The sequence below is a fragment of the Bos grunniens genome, chromosome 16, assembly GCF_055505025.1.
Source record: "Bos grunniens cultivar Pamir isolate PY7600 chromosome 16, Bosgru_T2T1.0, whole genome shotgun sequence".
NCBI classification, from domain to species: Eukaryota; Metazoa; Chordata; class Mammalia; order Artiodactyla; family Bovidae; genus Bos; species Bos grunniens.
Genome location: NC_141180.1, coordinates 29,953,605 through 29,971,155, shown reverse-complemented (window position 1 = coordinate 29,971,155; position 17,551 = coordinate 29,953,605). Strand labels below are relative to the sequence as shown.

The following is a 17,551-nucleotide window of genomic DNA, read 5'->3' as shown; positions in this document are numbered from 1 at the left end:
CAGTTTCTGGCTGACATGCCTGCGTGGGGGCAGGGCTCACAACTGTCACAGGGGGCCGGTTGTGAGGACAGAACGGGCCCCTCCTAGCTGCTCACCACTCAGGGTGTGCCTGCAGACACCTGAGTTGCCAGGAAATACTTTGTGAATGAATACACGGCCCTGGGCAGATCAGGAAACCTCACAAAGCCCAGACTCTACACCTGTGGGGTCTGGAAAAAACCCCCGCCAGGAGTGTGAGGGCCGGTAGACAGAATGTAGGCAAGCCCTCACACGCACACACATGTATACCCATACACAATGCACACGCACACGCACCCACGGCCAGGTGCACAATGGCTGGGCAAGGGCCAGGGTGCTTGCAGAGATTTTTTTTTTCCCAAAGTGAGGGTCTCATCTTGGCCCACCCAGTAGCTCACAGCCTCTACCCTCTACTTTCCCCACCCTGACAGCTAATGCCCCAAAGCAGACCACTAGGCTCCTCCATCAACCTTCCACAGCCCCCAACAAGCGTTCCTTTTGTGAGTGGGTGGTAGTTAGAGCTGAGGCAGGCTGTCCCCGGGGCCAGCTGGAGGCCATGTGGGGCTTGGGTAGGCCTGGGAAGCCAGGATCCACCTTCTGAAAGGCAGCTCAGCAGCTGAGCTCCCCAGGGTGGCCTCCCCACCCCCACCAAGCCCAGCTGTTGTTTTGATGACTCCAGGGCCAGGCGGATCCTCAGGAGAGCCCTTATCCTCAACGCTTGGCCAGAGCAGCCCGACCCTAGGCAGGAGGGGGAGGGCGGTCTCAGACCAGGAAAGCTCTCCTTGGGCATGGGGCAGCCAGCCAGGCTCCCGTGTGACTGGCCACAGACAATTGGAAAACCCCAAGGACTCCTGCTGGACCTGAGCCAGGCCCGCTCCGGGCCCTGTTCAAGCCACAGCTGAGCCTCAACCTTGGGCACATCTGGACCCTGGTCTCCTGGTCACAGGTGGAGTCCTGCTGGCAACAGAGTGTGCTAGGACCTTCCCAAGGTCTTCCAGCTATTACTAGATTCTGGACAAATTACAACAAACACATCTTTAATACACTGCTGGGCTTACAAGGAAGTAGATCTCTCCAAGCCCCCTCCCCTCCAAGAAACACTAAAAAGAAGTATATAAATAAACAAACTGAAGAATAGTGAACAGAAACCAGGATGCTGAAGTGAAACAAACAGGAAAGCAGAGAATTCCCTGAACACAGGATGGAGACCCACACCACATGAGGGCCACAGGCCCACGTGCATGGTAGGCTACCAACCAGGTCCCTAATAGGGACACAGGCTGGGCACGCCTCACAAGGGCATCCTCTCTGGAGGGACATGGCTGCAGAATTTTCACAGGTGTGGGCTGACGCTTACCAAGTACAAACATCAAAGAAACAACATGCAATTACTGAGTCAGCAGAAACAACAAATAACAGATTTAGACCCCAAGGCAAAGGAAGTGTAGTTGCTAAGTGCAGACTATAAAATAACTGTGTGAAATGTTCCTGCTGGAATCCAAAACACAACCATGCACCAAGAGACCATCAAAATGATCAGATGTGAATAAGAAATTAGTAGTATAACTTTTGAGCTTCCCAGGTGGCGCTAGTGGTAAACAATCTACCTGCCAATGCAGGAGACCTAAGAGACATGGGTTCGATCCCTGGGTCGGGAAGATCCCCTGGAGCAGGGCATGGCAACCCACTACAGTATTCATGCCTGGAGAATCCCATGGACAGAGGAGCCTGGCAGGCTAGTGTTCCCAGGGTCGCAAAGAGCTGGACGCGATTTAGCACACAGACAGTATAACTTGTAGATGTGCGTTTAGTCGCTCGGTCGTGTCCGACTCTTCCGGACTCCATAGACCCTAGCCCGCTAGGCTCTTTTTGGATAGGAGGACAATCAGCAGATTGGACACAACCAGTGCTTAGTGAACTATTAGAGGAAGACGAGGAAATCGCCCAAAACACGTGCAGCACAAGGAGACAAGAAGGAAGACACAGAAGAGAAATGAACTGACAGGAAGTATTAACGCAGTAGGTGTTTCCCAAGAAAGAATATGTGGAATGAATGAGGCAGAATTGAAGAAATAATGGTTGAGAATCCTGCACTACTGATGAAAGATGTGAATCCCTAGGAACGGGAAACAAACACAGTGTGTACCAAAGGAATAAACCAGAAACATGCTTGAAAGCAAAAAACACAAAAGACGGAAAATATCTTAAAATTAGAGGAACTGACAGAGCCCTTGCTCTAAGCTGATGCAGGCCTCCGGCTGAGCCCTGCACACTCCGCTGCTCTGGCTGTTGAACCTCTGTAACCGTGGAGTGTGGAAGTCTCCGGAGCAAGCCTCCCCAGCTCTACAACTCGCTGACCAGACGGCGGCCCGCAGGGTCTGCCCGTTGTCGGGGCACAGGAGCCTTGGGCAGTCGCAGAGGCAGAAGCCAGGAGGGCCGCTTTTCTCAGAGTCTGGCCTCGCGCCCCTTCTCTGAGGGCCATCTCCCTGCTCCCTGGGGGGCGTCCCAGCCTCTCGGCTGCTGCGGGGAGTGCGGGGTCGGGCGAGGGTGGGGAAGGGCCGCTCAGTTCCGGGGGAGTCCGGTGCCACCTCGCGGCACGTCTGAGCACTGCGGTCGCGCTTGCCGGGCAGGGATTTGAACGCAGACCCTTGAGCTCGCCAGCCTGGGGCCACTGATGGGGGACACAGGGTAGTTCGAGGGCCTCCGGGATTTGAAGAGGCTTCTGGGGTCACACCCAGGCGCAGAGCTGCTTCTCCCCGTCGGACTGGCGGTGGGGTCCGGGGCTCCAAGTAGGGGGCGGCAGCAGCGAGTGGAGGCGTCGTGCCAGGCGGTAGCGAGCGGCCGAGGCGAGCACCAGCAGCGGAGGCAGCGAGAGGAAGCCCAACACGATGACTGCCGCGGAGCCGCGGTCGGACAGCAGCGCGCGGCACGCGGGGCGGGGCGCCGGGTGGACCTGAGAACCGGGCGGATGGTCAGGCGGGTTGGTGGCGGGGGGGGGGGGGGGGGGGAGTCTCAGTTCCGGGGCGGGGCCCGAGATCGGGCAGAGAAGAGGGGGATGGGTAGGGTGCAGGGGCTGGGGCTGGCTGTGGGCCAGACATTTCCTAGCCGAGGATGGGAGATGGGGGACCGGGCGGTAAATGACCGGAGTAGGAGTCCCCTGAGGAGAGGCTCAGAGAATAGCTCGCTGGCTCCCCAACCTTCGCCTTTCTCCTCTCTGTGCTCTCCATGGTCCTTCCCTACGCTGGCATCTGATTCCGAAGCCCTACCTCGGGGTGCCCCCAGCTGGTGTCAACCTTCTCTTCTGCAGCCAGCGTTTGGTCCCCCTCCCCTGCTGTGTGCCTACAGAAAGAGGCACACGGGGCCCACCTACCTATACCCTCCCCATCCCAGACCTAGCCATAGCCCATTCCACAGGTGGGGAAACCCATCCCCCAGTAGGATGGATCCTCAGAGGGGCTGTTTTGAGGGGCCTGAGGGGTGGGGGCTGTGGACTGGTTAAATCCGACAATATCTGTATCTCCTCTTCCTGGAAGCCTTCTCCTCTCCCCACCCTGCCCAGCTGTCCAGGCCCTGGTGGCCCCTGGTACAAGGCTGAGAGGCCTCAAAGAAGGGAGAGATCCATCCCCTTGTTGGCAAACAAAAGCTCTTCTTTTGCTGTGGCCCGTGGCAGGGTGGGGGGCTTGGCAGAAGAAAGGGCTCTTTAGGGAGGAGCACCCGCACTCCCAAGGACCCCAGACAGTTCCCCAGTCTTGCCCAGGGAAGGCTCAGCTCACCCTCGAGTGACACAGGAATCCCAGGTACACGACGGCAGCTGCAGGCAGCAGCACCAGCAGGAACACAGCTGCAGGCAGCAGCAGGTGGAGCAGGAGCCGGGCCAAGGCCCATCCTTGGAACAGCAGGGTCCCCAGGCCTCGGGCAGCCAGGCTTGCCCACCCTGGGGACATCAGGTCTGAAGCCTGGTGGTCAGGAAACCTCTGGGGCAGCATGGGTGCTGTGTCTGAAGGGTCTCCTCCCTCATCCTCCTCTGTCTCCCTCTCCTGATCACTCATGCCCCCAGCAGTGGGCCTGGTGAGCTCACAGCAGCAGTCACGTGGCAGGACTGAAGCCCCTCACCCCCGTCAGATTAGCAACCTTTTAACCCTAGTCACCAGGTCAGATCTCTGCTCAGATTCTAGCAACCGAAGAGTGAACCCAGCTGGAGGAAAGGACCCTGGCCCAGGTAGTTGCACCCCTGACCATCTGTCTCCAGGGCCACACTTGAGCGGCAGGTCCCTGTTGCCAGGCTGACCCTCTCTCTCTGCCAGGTTCCTACAGCTCTGGCCCTGGCCAGTCTCTCTGCCGGCCCCTGCGTGCTCTGGTCAGAGCCTTCACAGCTGTCCTGACAACTCTGCACTGGGCCCTCCTCCCTCTGGGTCCCGCCCTCTCCCCGCTTCCAGCCCCTGCACACAATGACTTCATTTCATCAGTCTCAACTGGCAATTAATTGCCCCATCAGTAGCTGCCTCAGAGAGGTCAACACCCAACCCACCTCTCAGCCCTAGTCCCCCTGGTCGCTTCATCCCCCACACCTGGCCCCTCTCAGCATCAGAGAAACAGCCCCAACAGATGCAAGCCTGTTGAGAAGGCATATGAGCAGTGCATGTGAAATGCTTGTGTGGGACTCAGCACACAGTAGGCACTCAATAATGGCAGCTGCCACCACAGGCATCCTTTTTGTCAGAATCCAATCCATCCTGAAAACAGGGGGAGTGTGTACTCCATTATTTCAAGTAAGGGGGGAAAAGCATTCCTAGCCCTTCCAAAAACCCTAATTTCTCCAAATGTTACCAAAATATAGTTAGCACCTAACAGTCTCCTGGGGGTTTTGTGCACAACCTACAGCATTTTAAAGGGCACTTAGGTGAGTAGTTGACACTTACACACTGAGTAGGTTGTCTGGGAGCTGGACGAAGGAGGCTGGGTGATACCAGATGGGAAAGTTTCTCTTTCCCTTCCCACACAGTCCACCTCATCCCTTCCATTCCTAACACTCTCCAGGTCTCTCAAGTTCACCAGCACCCTTTCACCAGGCAGGGATGCAGACGATGATAGTGACAGTGAACAATTCGTTCAAGGGACGCTGGTGGTGACACCGTGTGGGGCTCCAGGGCACAAAGCCTTTGTGTCCCCCATTTCTTTGATCATAGGGAACAGCCTTCACTCAGCCTCCATGACCTTCCCTGAGTTCCAATGGGCAGATTCAAGCCGTTGTTCATTAGGGAAGGGAGGGAATGGGAGACCAGAGAGAAACCATCAGGAGCAGCCTTGGAGCAAGGTCCTGTTTCCCCATCAAGGGATACACACAATTTCTTTGAGTTATTTTGCAGATAATGAAACCCCTAAGTTTTTGCAGAAAACTTCTGCCTGTGGGAGAAGTTAACAATTAACAATGGAATACTGCCCATAAGCATGTAGACCCCAGACCAGTTGGACCTGAAGGTTAAAAATGCTAACTCCTATGGACTTTCCTGGTGGCTCAGATGATAAAGCATCTGCCTACAATGCGGGAGACCCAGGTTTGATCCCTGGGTTTGGAAGATCCTCTGGAGAAGGAAATGGCAACCCACTCCAGTACTCTTGCCTGGAAAATCCCATGGACGGAGGAGCGTTGTAGGCTACAGTCCATGGGGTCACAAAGAATCAGACATAACTGAGCGATATCACTTTCACTTTTTCTACTTCAACCCAAACTCTGCCTCTGAGATTTGATTTGGAACCAGTGTACAGAGAAGCTGAGCTTTCAGCATCAGTGGAGACACTCTGGCCGGGAAATCCGCTGAGGTCCCTGGCAGTGCATGCCAAGCCCTGCTGCCTGTATGTGTGCAATTGAACTATTTACACTGGCGCACACGTGGAAGATCTCACAGTAACTATTTATTCTGATAGTGAAAGTGAAAGTCGCTCAGTCACAACCGACCCTCTGTGACCCCATGGACTATACAGTCCATGGCATCCTCCAGGGCAGGATACTGGAGTGGGTAGCCTTTCCCTTCTCCAGGGGATGTTTCTGATAACAAAGTTGGGGTTAAAAAAAAATGCTGCAGATGATAACCTTTGGGTGGAGAGAGTTCAGACAGCAAGGATCTCTGTCTCATCTCCTTTTAAGCCCCGCCCTCTCCTCTGGTCCTCCACTCAATCATTCACTCTTTCAACAAACAGCTGAGCTCTGGCTGTGGGCCCTGCATGCTTGAGACCAACAGAGGCCTCTGGCCCTGGGGCACAGCTCTGTGTAGGTGCCCTGACATCCAGTGGTCACCTGAGCAAGCTGCAGTGCCCTGGCTGTGGTAGAGGCTGCGGGGACAGGCCTCACAGCCCACTCTTGCTGCTTTCTGCCTGTGGAGAGGCCACCAGGAGAGTTTTGAGCTTCCCTGGCTCTGATGAGGGATGGGATAGTCCCCCAGTGCCCAGGATACGGGCGCTTCTCCTCAGCAACAGGGTGCCCTTCCCACCCCACCCCGAGTGCTTGTGTCCCGTCATCTGGCCCTGCTGCTTTCAGCATCTTCCCAGGTCATCCTGTGCAGGCAGGGCACACAGAGCTGACACCCTTGTTTTTCTGGCTTTTGCCGGCTACTGGCACCCGGTCCACTCGGCCCAGTCTTAGCCAGCAGGGACAGGAGTGGGGCTGGGGGGCAGGGCCAGAGGGAGGGATCCAAGGAAAGGCATGTGGGTGCCTCCTGGGGGGCAAATCGTGGCACATCAAAGGCTGTGCTCTTCGAGGAGCTGTAGTCCACGGGCAGGTTCCTGCCTGCCTGGCCTTTATCTCCTGGGAGGGAGGACAAGTCAGAGGCCCTGGCGGTTGGCAGGGGCTGAAGGCTGCTGGGACACAGGCTGTGGCAGGCAGGGCCTCCCCCTAAGTTGCTGGGTAAACAGTGTGGAGAGCTGGCCGTTCGCCTGGCCCCCAGAGGCCCCCACTTCCCTGCCCTGCCCCTCTCCCCGCCGCCCCAACTGCAGTTCCAGCTACCTACCTTCCTGGACAGATCTCCCATCTCAGCTCCTGCGGAAGGAGTTTCATGAAAGGGCCTGTGGCTGGGCCAGGACAGCATAAAGAGGACCCCCAGCCGGAGGACTGGACTGGGGCCAGCCTGGGCCTCCAGCAACCATGCCTGATTCATGTTGTTTCCAGATGGACTCTGGGGTCTCAGAGCCTGGGGAGCAGGACCTGACAGAGGCAGGGGCGGAGCAGGAACTTCGGTGGTTGGATCTGGGCTCTGAGGAGGCTCTGGGAGCTGGGACACAGGGGCCCAGCACCCCACAGGCCTGGGGGCACCTGCTGCAGGCTGTGTGGAAGGGTCACACGGGCCTGGTGACTCAGCTGCTGCGGCAAGGGGCCAGTGTGGAGGAGAGGTGAGCCCCGTGGGGGCAGGACCAGGTATCTTCACAGGTATCTGGTGGGGTGGTGGCTGCTGTCCCTTCAGTGGTAGGGGGAAGCAGGGATTCCCGGTGGGTAGAGGGGGTCCTTCCTGGGCAAAGGTAGCCAGTTTGAGTTTCTTTCCCCAGCAGGGGGCAGGGGCCGGAGACAGTGGCCTGGTTCTGGATCCAGCCCTCACCCTCACCGCCCATACCTGCCCCACAGGGATGGCGCGGGCCGAACTCCGCTCCACCTGGCGGTATTGCGCGGCCACGTGTCGCTGGTGCGTCTCCTGCTGCAGCGCGGGGCCCAGGTCGGAGCCGCAGACCGCGCGGGGCGCACACCGCTGCACGAAGCCGCCTGGCACGGGCCGTCGCGGGTGGCAGAGCTGCTGCTGCGGCGCGGGGCGCCGGCGAATGCACGTTGCCTGGCCGGCCTCACACCGCTGCACTGGTCCGCCGCGCTGGGCCGCACGCTGATGGTTGGGCACCTGCTGGCGGCGCCTCACCCGGGCCCAACAGCGGCAGACGCGCGCGGCTGGACTGCGGCGCACTGGGCGGCCGCGGGAGGCCAGATGGCGGTGCTCGAGCTGCTGGGAGCCAACGGCGGCGCGCGCCTAGACAGCGTCCTGCTCGTGGCGGCCGCGGCTGGGCGCGCAACTGCGCTTCGTCTCCTTCTGGCGCAAGGGGCGCCGGTGGACGCCCGGGACGGTGTGGGGGCCACTGTGCTGGGCGTCGCGGCCGGCCTGGGCCGCAGGCAGGTAATCCTGGCCCAGCCTCCGAGTGATAGAGCGGGTGGCGGAGAGAGGCCAGCCACCAACCCCCGCCGCCCTTGGACATTGGCTCCTGGAAGCCCAGGGAGGGAGCCGGGTGGTAGCACCAATGTTTATTGTGCAAGGGGCAGGCCTGTTTGAGCCAGCAGGGAGGATGGGCGGCAGGGAAGTCAGGACCATTAGGGGGCAGTGGCAGTCTCCAAGTAGAGCCTCTGCAGGTGTCATGCCTGAGTGCTAAGTTGATTCAGTTGTGTCCTACTATTTGTGACCCTATGGACCGTACCTCTCCAGGCTCCTCTGTTCGTGGGATTCTCCAGGCAAGAATACTGGAGTGGGTTCCATGCCCTCCTCCAGGGGATCTTCCTGACCCAGGGATCGAACACGCATCTTTTATGTTTCCTGTATTGGCATGCAGATTCTTTACCACAGCGCCACCTGGGAAGCCCACATAGGTGCTATTTGTTGTTGTTCAGTCGCTGAGTTGTGTCTGACTCTTTGCAACCCCATGGACTGCAGCACTCCAGGCCTCCCTGTTCCTCACTATCTCCTGGAGTTTGCCCAAGTTCATGTCCGTTGAGTTGGTGATGCTTTCCAACCATCTCATCCTCTGCTGCCCTCTTCTCCTTTTGCCTTCAATCTTTCGCAGCATCAGGGTGACCAAATAAGGAAGCAGTGTCAAGAAAGGAGAGGCCAAGGGCAGCTGGGTGCTACGTGGTTAACACAGCCAGCAGCCTAGCCCCTGCCCTCTTCTCTTCCAGGACATGGAGGTGCTGCTTGAGCACGGGGCAGACCCAAGCCTCACGGACAGGCATGGCCGCTCTGCACTCCACAGGGCTGCTGCGGGTGGACATCTGCTTGCCGTCCAGCTGCTGGCCACCTGGGGAGCAGAAGTGGATTCTCAGGACCTGTTGGGCCTCACCCCCCTGCACCATGCTGCCCGGGGAGGCCACATAGAGGTCACTGGCCACCTCCTAGACAGGGGTGCAGAGGTCAATGCCGCTGGCTGGCTCCACAAGACCCCCCTGCATCTCGCCATGGAGCATGGCCATGGCCCCACTGCAGAGCTTTTGCTGAGCCGAGGTGCCAGCCCCACCCTGCGGACACGGTGGGGGGATATGGCCCAGGACCTGTGGCCTGCCCTCTGTGGAGAACAAGAGGAGTCCTAGGGGCACAGGGCCCTGGGGTGGCAGGGCCAAAGCAGGACAAAAGGCTCCGGGCTTCCATGGCCTTCAGGGTGTGCTCAGGCTTCTCTCTGCTGGTGCAGGGGAGAAGAGCCCAGAGGTTCCTCCAGGAGACAGAGGCAGTGGCTGGAGCCTGAGCAACAAATGTGTCGCTGGACCAGGAGCAGCTCCACTGACTCCCAGAGCCACTCACCCCTGCAGCTCAGGCCTTCTCCACTCTCTGCAGTGGAGAGACTGAGTCATGACAGAACTGACAGAAACCCGATGGTCTCCGCTTTGTCTGTCCACCGCGGGTGTGTCACCCCTGGTGTGCCCTCTGTGCACGCTGATGCTCTTACTGTGTTTTCTTAGATTCAGTGTTTTTCTGTTGGCGCCCACTCACAAATGATGGGGCCAAACAAACGGCCAGCTGTTCTGCCCTGCCACCTGACCCACCCCCTGAACTGCCTTCTCTCATGTGCCCAGCTGACGTCCTCCTGCCCAGAATCACCCAGGGCCACACATGCTTCTGTGCACCAAGGCCCAGTGGATTATCACACAAACCAATCCCAAACTGTTTCCCTGCCCTGCCCTGCCATTCCTGCCGGAACCCCAATAAAGGCCTGAGCCTTCCCAGGGCCCCTGCTTCTGCCTCCCAGTCGACACCAGTGCTCCTGCCCATGTCCCTGTGCAGCGTGGTGTGCCCCCCACCTTTGGTGACATAAGGCATAAGAATCTGTTTTCAATGGCTTTAGCCTCTCCCTGTCACTCAGTCATCTCTGCAATACAACAGATACAGAGAGACAGCTGTTTCTGATTGCCCACCGCTGTATCCTCAGAGAATACCAGTGCCCTTATTCTGTTTTTCTAGAAGAAAAGCTCTAGAGGACAGATTTTGTCTTTCAAAAGTGAGAGTTGTGTCAAAGTAGTGTCTCTGTGCGGCAGCCCTGGGAACACTTGGATTTTACTCACAAAATAATGTAAACCTTTGGAGAGTTGGTGTGCCTGTGACATGGTCTCTTTGGTTCCAGGCCCCCAAGTGCTGAGTGGACCATATCTAGGAAGGGGGAACCCTGGAGACCAGTGAAATGGTGGCAGCACAACAGTGGAGGTGGGAGAAGCAGGCAGAATTTGGGTGATTCTGTTGGCACAGCCCTCTGGACTTGCTGATGGTTGAACATGGGGGGCCAGGGAAAGGGAGACATAAAAATGACTCCTAGAGAGGCTGAGCTAGGTGGAGGGGTGGGTGGGAGAGCAGATGCACAGGAGATGAGATGTGGGGAGAGGTGGGGCTCAAGTGACGTCTGGAGCCATCAAAATAAGGATGGTTGTGCTTTGTTGGCTGCACAGCGTGGCATGTAGGATCTATAGCATCTTAGTTCCCTGACCAGGGATGGAACCCCTGCCCCCTGCAGTGGAAGCATGGAGTCTTAACCACTGGACCGCCAGAGAAGTCCCAGGCTGGTTTTTAAAGCTGCAGGATGAAAAAAAAAAAACAAAAAACAAAAGCTTCAGGATGGACCTACAACCAATCTCCAGCACAGCCTGTGGTCTCAACCTTAGAGCATACCCCCAGCCTGACTAACTCTCACCTCTCCCACTGCATCCACCACGTCCAGGCCAGCAACAGTCAGCTTTTCCTGCCCTCAGCCTAACCAATCTTCTGGTTTAACCTGTGACTCCCGGGGGCTCTTCTCAGAACAATAGCCATAATTCTACGGCATGATCCCCCAGGGGCTCCCTCTCATGGAGTGTAGACCAAACATAGCGTATGGTGTTTGTTGATATCCCAGTGATCTTGGCTGTCAAATGCACTCCTTCCAGTGGGATCCCCTTGTTCCTCCCATCCAAAGCTGGAGTCTGGGTCTCCTCCTTTTGAGCAGACTTTTGTGACTAGTCCAGTGCCCTAGCACTGCCAAAGCCATGCTATGTGACCTTCCAGGGTGGGCTGAGAAGGTGACCGGGCTGAGAAGGTGACCAGGCTGCGTTGTCCTGTCCTGTGACCACCATACTATGAGGAAGCCCGTGGTACCCAGGACATCAAGAATCCTTCCTCGACCTCCAGGGGCCATACATCCTCACCAGCCTCGGTTTCTGGCCTCTGCCGCTGACTTGCTCACTGGCCCTGGACCTGCACTGGCTCTGCTCCCACCACTCTGGCCTTTTGCTGACCTTGCCCATACTGGGTCTGGCACGTGCTGACCCTCTGCCTGGCTGAGTCAACACTTCCCTTGTCGCTGGACCACCACCTTCTGGATGCATCCTTTCAACACTATCTAGAGCCCCAAGGGAAGGCTCTTCTTTAAAGAGAATGTCAATAAATATGGAAAGAGTTATAAAGTCAATGATGGACACCCAAGTGAGTGAGTACAAGTGGTCTTAGAACCTGCTGGCCACAAAGAGGCTGCTCAGACATCCATTCAAGAACCCCCCCACCCCCACCTTGTGGAGCTTCAAGTCCATGGCAGCATTTCAGCTGAAGGCATACTTCTCCTAGTGGCCCCAATGCTGGCTGAGCACAGCACAGGTGCCGGGGTCTGGCCATCTCTGCCCAACACAAGGCTTCCCTTCTAGGCAGTCTTTGCTCCAGAACTGTTGTGCTGGCCGAGATGTTGACCAGTCTGCATTCTCCCTCTCTCACATGCACGACACAGTACACCTCTGTGCTCCTGCCTGGCCTCTGCACATGCTTACAGGAAGGCCTGGGATGACTCATGAAGTATTTCCCTACGAACTACGTATTAGTTGAAACATAAACCTGGCAACCATATCAAGTGGTCAAAGCTGACATTACCTGTGTTGGGACAGGCTGCCATCATGGCCCCCTGACACCCCATACCAAGGACACAATATAATTTCTCCAGTATTCTGCCGAAAATGTGTAACCTGATTCTAATCACAAGGAAGCATCACACAAACTCTGGTTGAAAGGCACTCTGCAAAATAACTAGCCTGTACTCCTCAAGAATGCCAAGGTCAAAAAAGACAAAGAAAGGCTGAGGAACTATTCCAGATTAAGACCAAAAATGCAGAGTGTGATCCTGGACAGAGATAAAAGCGGTAAGAACTTTGGACAGAAATGAGTGTGGACTAGACAGCATTATTTTCTGGTAAATTTCCTGATTTTGATCATTGTGCTGTGATTTGTATGAGAATGTCTTTGTTCTTAGGAAACATACTGTGACGTATTTAGCTGTCTCCAACTTCCTCTTGAATGGACCAGAAGAAATCCCCACTAATGTTTTTATAAACAACTATAGAGAGAATGATTAAAAAATGGAGCAAATTAAACAACTGGTGCATTTGGGTAATGCATATTGAGGAGTTTTGGGGACTAGTCTTCCAACTTTTGTGTAAGTTAGAACCAGACATGAAACAATGGACTGGTTCCAAATTGGGAAAGGAGTACATGAGGCTGTATAGTGTCACCCTGCTTATTTAACTTAGATGCAGAGCACATCATGTGAAATGCAGGGCTGTATGAAGCACAAGCCAGAATCAAGATTGCCCAGAGAAATATCAATAACGTCAGATATGCAGATGACACCACCCTTATGGCAGAAAGCGAAGAGGAACTAAAGAGCCTCTTGATGAAAGTGAAAGAGGAGAGTGAAAAAGCTGGCTTAAAACTTAACATTCAGACAACAAAGATCATGTCATCTGGTCCTATGACTTCATGGCAAATAGATGGGGAAAAATGGAAACTGTGACAGAGTTCATTTTCTTGGGTTCCAAAATCACTGCAGATGGTGACTGCAGCCATGAAATTAAAAGACATTTGCACCTTGGAAGAAAAGCTATGACCAACCTAGACAGAACATTAAAAAGCAGAGACATTACTTTGCCGACAAAGGTCCATCCAGTCAAAGCTATGGTTTTTCCAGTAGTCATGTATGGATGTGAGAGTTGGACTATAAAGAAAGCTGAATGCTGAAGAATTGATGCTTTTGAACTGTGGTGTTGGAGAAGGCTCCTGAGAGTTCCTTGGACTGCAAGGAGATCCAACCAGTCCATCCTAAAGGAAATCAGTCCTGAATATTCATTGGAAGGGCTGATGATGCTGAAGCTGAAACTGCAATACTTTGGCCACCTGATGTGAAGAACTGACTCATTGGAAAAGACCCTAATGGTGGGAAAGATTGAAGGCAGGAGGAGAAGCGGACGACAGAGGAAGAGATGGTTGGATGGCATCACCTACTGGATGGACATGAGTTTGAGCAAGCTCTGGGAGTTGGTGATGGACAGGGAAGCTTGGCATGCTACAGTCCACGGTGTCACAAAGAGTCGGACACAACTGAGCGTCTGAACCGAACTCAAAACTACATTTAAATGAAAAGTTACTAATAAATTGCACACACCCACTTTGCCCCTCTTCACTATTTTCTGTAATAATGGTAATATAGTGGTTGTTGTTCAGTCGCTAAGTCGGGTCCAACTCTGTGACCCTCATGGACTGTAGCCCACCAGGCTCCTCTGTCCATGGGATTTCCCAGCAAGAATACTGGTGTGGGTTGCATTTCCTTCTCCAGGGGATCCTGCCTATCCAGGGAACAAACCGACGTCTCCTGCGTTGGCCTGTGGTAAAACAGTGACAAAATACACAGGATAAAACCTGTCATTCCAATCATTTGAAAGTGCGCAGCTCAGTGGCCCAATGGAGACTCTGGCCCCCTGTGAAAAGCAGAGCTGCTCGGGTCCGCAGAGGGAACCACTCTCTGCTACCCTGCTGCGGGAGCACCCCCCGGCCTCATCGGGGTGGCCCCCACCAGGGCCCCAACCCCTTCCTCCACCGCCGCGCCCCACAGCCTGAGCATGCGTACACCGGGTTGTCACTGCAGGCCCGAAGCGCACGCGCGACGGCCCGGACGTTCCCTTAAAGAGGGCGGAGTTGACCCGGAAGCTCTCGAGGGGTGTGGCGGCAGAGCAACGCACGCGTTGGTGAACGGCGGTGCAGGTGTCATGGTCTTTCTCAGTGCGCCGCTCTGGCTGCGGAACCGCATCACCGACCGCTACTGGAGGGTTCAGGAGGTGCTGAAGCACGCGCGGGTGAGTGTGCCGCGCGCCCCGCTCCCCTGGCCGGCCCGGCGTGCGTGGGCGCCGCCGACCGCCTCCTCTCTCGTTTCTTAACCAGCACTTCCGGGGGAGGAAGAATCGGTGCTACCGGCTGGCCGTCAGGGCTGTGACACGAGCGTTCGTGCGGTGCACGCGAGCCCGCAGTCTGAAGAAAAGGCACCTGCGGACGGTAAGCGCGGCCCTGTCGGCCTCACTCTGCCCTCTCGAGCCCGCGGCGCCCTGCTGCCGTGGGTGGCCCCGACCCGGCGAACCCTCCCGTGCACCCGTCCACTCGTAGCGCCTGGGGGCCGGCTGTGCAGGACGCTATGTGCGGGGGTCAGCGGTGCGCGCGGAGCCTGCTGAACACTGAGAGCTCCCGCGTCACCTACCCGCCCTCGCAGCTTCCCTGCAGTGCCTACTCCTCGATGCCCCTGGAGCGGATGCCCCTGTCCATGTAACCCCGGCCCTTCGTGGGCCCCCGCTTTCTCTCCTCCACGCTGCTCACCTCCCTGAAGCTTCTACCCGGGAGCGCGCCGTCCCTGCCTGGTAGCACCCGTCTCAGTGGCTGTCGTAATTCTCACATATGGATTCTTTCTACACCCGGAGCGGTGTCTGCCCCAGCATCTCCCGCTGATTTTTGTATTCCGGCTCGAATGTGCGAGATGTGAGCTTTACAGCTGGCATTTGGACAAAGGGCATCAGGCTTTGCTCACTGTTGTTTGCAGTGCAGCCTGAATAGGCCACTGACTTTTGCGTTTGCTTTTACAAAAACATTTTTTAGTTCAGTCAGAACCTTTGCTGGGAGGTGTGGACGTGACATACAGCTGGTTCTCAAACATTTCTACGTTTTCTCATTTCAGCTCTGGATTAATCGAATTACAGCTGCCTCCCAGGAACATGGTCTGAAATACCCAGCATTCATCCTCAATTTGATTAAGGTATGGTCGAGGATGTGGTTCTGCCGAGACATTAAACGTCTTTACAACCCGTTTAGTTTTCATGCTCTAGCAGGCTCCACCGTGAAGTGTTAGCAGCCTAACACGGTTTTCATTCTTTTTTTGGGGGGGCGGGGGGAGGGGTGTCTTTATTAATATTAGAAAAATCCAAGATTACAGAGGACTTGAGTTGGCATTGGGGCCCACTGCTTTCACTCTTGGGGTGGGGTTCTAGTGGGTTCACCTCACTTGCTTTCATTGCCCTGCTGGTAGCAGAATTAGTAATAGGGTGTGTGGTACCAAGACATAATCATGCTGTTTCCCCATCAAGAATGAAAAACAGAAAAACTTTGCTTTGAAGTTTAATTTCAAGTTTTTCATGTTGAATAAATTATGACAAGGTGGCAGATCAAGTTGAAACATAATTAAGTGGAGCGAAACATTGGAATGTTAGAGTAAGCAAGTGTCAGAACATCTCACTCACTCGCATCTAGACAGTATGCCATTTCCTCTGCTTTTTTGGCTGCACTCTATGACATATGGAACTTCCCCCCAGCCAGGATTCAATTCCTCCCCCCAGCCAGGATTCAATTCCTAACCCTAACCAGGGATGAAACTGAACCCTCTGCAGTGAAAGTGCAGAGACTTAACCACTGGATCACCAGGAAGTCTGTCCCTACTCCCTCTGCTTTCTTATGAGTTAAATTTTTTCTTAAAAAGCTCGGGGAGTAGGTGAGTTGGTGCTGTGTTTCTTCCTGTGCCAGGTGGGCCTAGCACTTTACAGAGATCCTCAGCGCAAGTGTAGGTGTGACACTTCCATTTTACTCATGGGGAACTGGCTCAGAAAGGAGAGGGACTTTGCACAGGGGTCCTAGGTAGGAGTCACTCCTGCACAGCTGCATTTAATGTCACAAGACCACCCCCCTTTTTTTCCTGCACCTCAGACTCACAGGCACTGTCCATTGGTTTTCTATTATCTTACTCAACAGATGACTTTGTCTCTCTTATGGAAATTAGGAATGCCCAGTTTTATTTCTGGCTGTGCTTGGTCTTTGTTGTTGCATGTGGGCTCTCCCTAGTCGTGGTGAACAGGGTCTAGTCTCTAGCTGTGGCACGTGGGCTTCTCATTGCAGTGGCTTCTTTTGTAGGGCAGGGGCAGTAGGCCAACACAGGCTTAGTTGCTCCACTGCATGTGGGATCTCCCCAGATTAGGGATCGAACCCATGTCTTCTGCATTGGCAGGCAGATTCTTCACACCACTGAGCCACCTGGGAAGCCCAGAATGCCCAGTTTTGGTCCTTGTTCTTCTGTGCCTCGCATACCTTTTCCATGTGTCGCTTTTCACCATTTATACAATGGGAATTGTGGTTTCCTCCTCCCACCTTTCTTAAAGGGATAACTTAGGCCAGGAATCTGGCATTGGGAGCTGCGCCCTTCCCTTCTACTCATTTGTCCTACTTGGACAAGACTCACAATGCCCTTTCCCCAACTGGTGCTCAAGCAGTATGTGTTGGTGACTGAAATCACAGGGTGATCAGCTGCATTCAGTCGTTTCATGTTTCACTGAAATGCTAAAATACTTAACTATGATTTTCTTCCCAGTGCCAGGTGGAGCTCAACAGGAAAGTACTTGCAGATCTAGCCATCTATGAACCAAAGACTTTTAAATCTTTGGCTGCTTTGTCCAAAAGAAGGCGAGAAGAAGGATTTGTTGCTGCCTTGGGGGATGGGAAGGAGCCTGAAGGAATTTTTTCCAGGGTGGCACAGCACCACTGAGGGGGATGCTGATACCAACGGCCCTTTGAGCATCCCCCTGTGATGATAATACTAAAATAGGGACTACAAGTTACTTGTCAACAGTTGTAGGTTTGACTTGCATTTGTGTTAATTTACATGTCAGTTACAAGCCCAAGAGAAAAGGACTTGTCTTGCCTCATTGGCACAGGTTCAGAAATCTCACATGGATTGTGTAAAGTATGTATTGTGTAAATAAAGTTTCTGTGGTGTTTGAGTTAACTTCTTTGGTATCAACAGACGCTTTGGGTGGGCCCTGACTGGGTGTTGATGCTACCAGGATGAGGCTTCCCCTGGGAACCTTAGATTCTCCTGAAGGCTGGGGGTGTGCACCAGGCCTGACCCTGGCCTTGCTATAGTGCCCCCCAACCCCATTTTGGTTTCCAGTAGGGACTCCTGGCTCAACTCTTCAGCCATTGAGCAGCAGCTGGTT

At 54.9% G+C, this 17,551-nt stretch overlaps 3 protein-coding genes across 4 annotated transcripts; 2 read left to right on the top strand and 1 right to left on the bottom strand.

The window, feature by feature from the left end:
* Positions 1-1,038: 1,038 nt before the first annotated feature.
* On the bottom strand, positions 1,039-7,169 carry TMEM278 (transmembrane protein 278). Of its 2 annotated transcripts, XM_086344048.1 has the most exons (3): positions 7,023-7,169; positions 3,792-3,974; positions 1,039-2,971 (listed from the first exon to the last, which is right to left on the bottom strand). In XM_086344048.1, exons 1-3 carry the CDS (start codon positions 7,167-7,169, stop codon positions 2,747-2,749), a joined length of 555 nt encoding a protein of 184 aa, XP_086200174.1. In that variant the 3' UTR covers positions 1,039-2,746. The 2 variants fall into 2 exon arrangements, with proteins under 2 accessions (XP_086200174.1, XP_086200173.1); XM_086344047.1 differs by lacking the exon at positions 7,023-7,169 and having other exon boundaries at positions 3,792-4,751.
* On the top strand, positions 7,157-9,970 carry ANKRD65 (ankyrin repeat domain 65). The gene is made up of 4 exons (XM_086343998.1): positions 7,157-7,401; positions 7,631-8,165; positions 8,936-9,257; positions 9,442-9,970. The coding sequence occupies exons 1-4, from the start codon at positions 7,157-7,159 to the stop codon at positions 9,594-9,596; spliced, it is 1,257 nt and encodes a 418-aa protein (XP_086200124.1). The 3' UTR covers positions 9,597-9,970.
* A 4,272-nt stretch (positions 9,971-14,242) lies between these two features.
* On the top strand, positions 14,243-17,340 carry MRPL20 (mitochondrial ribosomal protein L20). The gene is made up of 4 exons (XM_086344046.1): positions 14,243-14,383; positions 14,469-14,579; positions 15,250-15,327; positions 16,927-17,340. The coding sequence occupies exons 1-4, from the start codon at positions 14,297-14,299 to the stop codon at positions 17,098-17,100; spliced, it is 450 nt and encodes a 149-aa protein (XP_086200172.1). The 5' UTR covers positions 14,243-14,296; the 3' UTR covers positions 17,101-17,340.
* The last annotated feature ends 211 nt before the right edge of the window (positions 17,341-17,551 follow it).